Source organism: Camellia sinensis, chromosome 3 (genome assembly GCF_055761805.1).
Source record: "Camellia sinensis isolate YWXY chromosome 3, ASM5576180v1, whole genome shotgun sequence".
NCBI lineage: Eukaryota > Viridiplantae > Streptophyta > Magnoliopsida > Ericales > Theaceae > Camellia > Camellia sinensis.
In genome coordinates this window covers 145,447,267-145,451,246 of record NC_138963.1, presented here as the reverse complement: position 1 = coordinate 145,451,246, position 3,980 = coordinate 145,447,267, and the positions used below count along the sequence as shown (strand labels likewise).

Below are 3,980 nucleotides of genomic sequence, written 5' to 3'. Positions count from 1 at the left end.
TTTTACTTTGAGGTAATGACTATAGTTTTTCATGGCTCTAGTTCGGCTTATGAGGAGGGAAAGTTCTGTGAGACTTTCCACTTGGATGCTTCTGGTTGGAGGTGCTGCGAGTCTTGTGGGAAGGTAAGTGAAGATTTTATTTTTCCTGGCTAGTTTGGTTGATTCACGTGCTTTCTTCTGTAGAGTTGACATGAGATTAGGTGAATTGTGTCTTCCTAGGACTTTTTTAAAAATTTTAATTCTTTCTTGTCATATGGTAATTTATTGCAAATCTTTTAATGTTATTTTTTTTTTCTCTGCAGTAAATTCATTGTGGATGCATCGTGTCATTCCATATGTTTGTACTGTTGGATGCTGGAGGAATTGAGTGCATAACGTGTGCAAGAAAAAGTTTCATTTTGGTGAGTTTTCTACATTTTTTTTAATGATTATTTATTATTATTTTTTTAATTTTTGCGACCACTGGGTTATCAGTAATGCCATATTAGTGAAACTTGCCAGGCAAATTCCATGTATTAATGCTGATTCTCTACTATGGGTTGAATTGTTTTGATATCCTTTTACTAGTTAGTTACTGCAACTAAAACTGAGCTTATCATATGATTGATTCAAATTATGGATGGGCACGGGGTGGGACCAGGTCTAGTGTCTTTTCTCTCTTAAGGATTATCTAGCAGCCTGCTTCAACTGTCACATAATAATATTATGCTCCTCTGCGTCTACAAAAAATCATGTTACAGTACAATATCTTATTGCATGTTTCAGACACCAAATCCTGCCTGGCCTCCACCTTCTCTCTTCCTTCCTGTAATGCCTGAAAGAATTAAAGACCTCTCTACCAAAACTTGGCGTCAGATGGCTGGATCAGGTCTAGTGCCATGGCGGGAAGCACCCAGTTTATTCAGTTCTTCGGCTGCCCAATCTGACTTGCAACCAAGGATGCCTTTTGAAGTTCACATACCAAGTGGCATTGATAGACTTGTTAGCAGTGAGCGACCATCTGCCTCTTCTTTGGAGAAGAAGAAAGTAGATGATTCATCTGCAAGATTAATGAATGGTACCCTGAAGCTTGGTACATCCGAAACACTTGAAAATGGGAATGCAGGTATTGATCTTTTCCTACCTATATATGATCCAATGAATGAAAGTTTATTACTTGCTATGCTCCTCCTACATCCAGGGGAAAGTTTTCTAATATTCACCATGAGTCGTTGGTTATCTTGATGTGGGCATTTTGTTGCAGGAATCAACTGTGGTGAGAAAGCTAATCCATGTGTAAATGTTCCTCAGAAATTGACCTTCTCAAAAATTGACCTTCTCAAAAAATGACACTTCTGGTTCACACTATAGTTTGGCTGTATCTTCTGTGCCGCCAAATGTTGCAAATGATCAAACAAAGGCTTCTGGCACTCATGTACCACGACCAACTCCTCCACCTCTAATTGGGAAGCAGTTCTGTGGGCATGATGGAGCCGACTCCTCTGGGGAAACTCAGATACGAAATAGAAGGCCTCGAGGTGATGCCCGATCACGAAATCAGTTACTTCCCCGGTACTGGCCCAGGATAACTGATCAAGAGCTCCAGCAAATCTCTGGAGAGTATCCTATTGTTCTACATGGTGCTGTGTTTAAGATTTTATGATATGTTTACCCAATGATATTGGTATTTAAGATTATAGTTGTAGAAGCAGGTTGTTCTGAATTCAGATTTCCTGTATGCAAAATCTTTGAAGTTTAATTTTTTGGTTTTCACAGAAGATGCTAAAGTTTATTTTTATTTTTATTTGGTGAAAAGGCTATTTTAATGTGCAATTAAACAATCTAGTTTCTTGTTATCCTAAATTTTTCTAATTTGTAATTAAGCAGTTTAGCACCTTATTAACCTTAACCACATGTAAGTTCAAATTCTGTAATTACTCCTTTATTTGAGAAGATGTTAAGTGCCAGTGATGCAGGGAGGATAGGGCGCTTAGTGCTTCCAAAAAAATGCGCAGAGGTGAGTTTTCATGCTTAATTTATGGGTAGTGTTTGATAACCTAATTTAGCACTACTAAATGTATTAAGTGAAAATCAATTAAGCCCGTTTGATAAATACATAAAAAAAAATGTTTATTCAAATAAAACTGGATAAATAAATTCGGATGGTAACATTTTCTAGCTTTTAAACATTCCTGATATAGTTGTGTATTCTTACTATGAAACAGGCTTACTTTCCGCCAATTTCTCAGCCAGATGGTTTGCCTCTCAAAGTCCAGGATTCAAAAGGGAAGGAATGGATGTTTCAATTCCGATTTTGGCCCAACAATAACAGCAGAATGTATGTTCTAGAGGGGGTCACTCCTTGTATACAGTCAATGCAGTTGCAAGCTGGTGACGTAGGTAACTTTCTGACATTGTTAAATGCTAGAAAAACAACCCTTTGGGAGATTCCAACCTTTGCTTTAGTTGAATGGTTCCCTTCCATGTAGCTGAGAGTGATGCTTTTAGGTTGAGATGAATGTTGTAACATATTACTATCGTGGTCCTTTTGGTTGAGACCTCGCTTACTGTTGTTCCTTATTCATCCATGCCTTTTCATCTTTGGAGTATTTTGTCTGCATGGTTTGGTATTGCTTGAATATCTTTCATAATTTATTGTTTATCTCTGTTCACTGATGAAAAGAATTGTTAATGCCTATCTTGATCATTTAGTGACGTAGCATAAAAGTTATGCTTGTGCATTTTGGTGGTTTTTCAATTGCTGTCTCTTCACTTCAACTTCCCTCTCCTAAGTGGCCCATGGAAGTGTTTGATTGAATTTATAGTGAGTTATTTCTGTGCTGAAGTTTGATTTTATTTCTTCAGTAACATTTAGTCGGATAGAGAGCAAAACTGTCCACAATGCCAAAACCATGAAGGTTGCTTTGTCCTGCAGGTAATTTTGTTGTAGGTATCTCAAGGTTGCTCTGTCGATTAAATAAGTTCGTTAGAGTTTGCCAGCATTGGCCTTGCGAATTTGCAGCATGGCTTATGCAAAAATTACATTTCTATCATTAAGTTAATTGAACTCTTTTTTGTAATCAGTAAAAAATCAATTTAGCTTCTTCGTGCTTCCTGTTTTACTGCTCAAGTATTGCTTAATATTTCCCTTCTTTCTTCGTTTCTTTCTTTCTTTGTGCAGCTTGGAACATTTTTGGCTGGGGCATTATTAGCAGAAACAAATTTCCGAACACAGATTGAAGCTGATATAAGGCCATTTAGAGGCTTGCTGCTTGGGTTATTTTTTGTTACTACTGGCACTTCCATTGACATGCAGGTAGTTCCATGCTTTTATCCCATGTGTTGTGTTTTAATTATGGTGCACTGTTTCATATTCATTCCTTGGGTACAAGGTTAGGGTGATGATTTTGTAGAGTGAGGTTTTGGAGATGAAATGTCAACTATTTGGAGGGTGTTAGCAGTCACATATGAAAAATAATTCAGTTGTTTCTTGTGGAAAAGAAATTTTTGGGAATTTTACCTAAATTCCTTAGATGTCATCAGTCATAACGTAAAATGAAGGAATTTAGGGTTGAGATTTAGGAGGAAGAAGAAGAAGTTTTATATATTGAAATAAGCATTAACCTCAACTTTACATCAGTCAAATATATATACAAAACCCTAACATGGCAATATGACCATCGTACCCTCAACTTAGGTAAATATTAACAATAGAACAAAAGAACAAAATTTAACTTCCCAACCAAAGATGGGAATCATTTATCTACTTAACCTATCCTTTGATATTTTTGTACTCGGAACTACTTTTACTCATATATGCTCTTTCTGATTTGCAAAACTTTACAACAGACGGAACTACTGTATGGATGTCACGGTCACCTTCCCCATCATAAATACGAGCTGTGACAACAGACGGAATTTAATAAGCCCGTGTAGGTTGGGAGTTGAGCCGAAAACGCGTTGAACTTAACCGAAAAAGGGCGTTAAAGGGGCGAAAATAT

General features: G+C 37.0%; 1 protein-coding gene across 1 annotated transcript; it reads left to right on the top strand.

Annotated features, from left to right (window-relative positions):
- LOC114298366 (B3 domain-containing protein Os07g0563300) lies at positions 1-3,283 on the top strand. The gene is given in 9 exon segments (XM_082917707.1): positions 1-123; positions 303-401; positions 766-1,105; positions 1,244-1,302; positions 1,304-1,599; positions 1,900-1,996; positions 2,205-2,379; positions 2,845-2,914; positions 3,161-3,283. Coding segments are annotated over 9 exon segments (1,275 nt in total). The 5' UTR covers positions 1-15; the 3' UTR covers positions 3,192-3,283.
- The last annotated feature ends 697 nt before the right edge of the window (positions 3,284-3,980 follow it).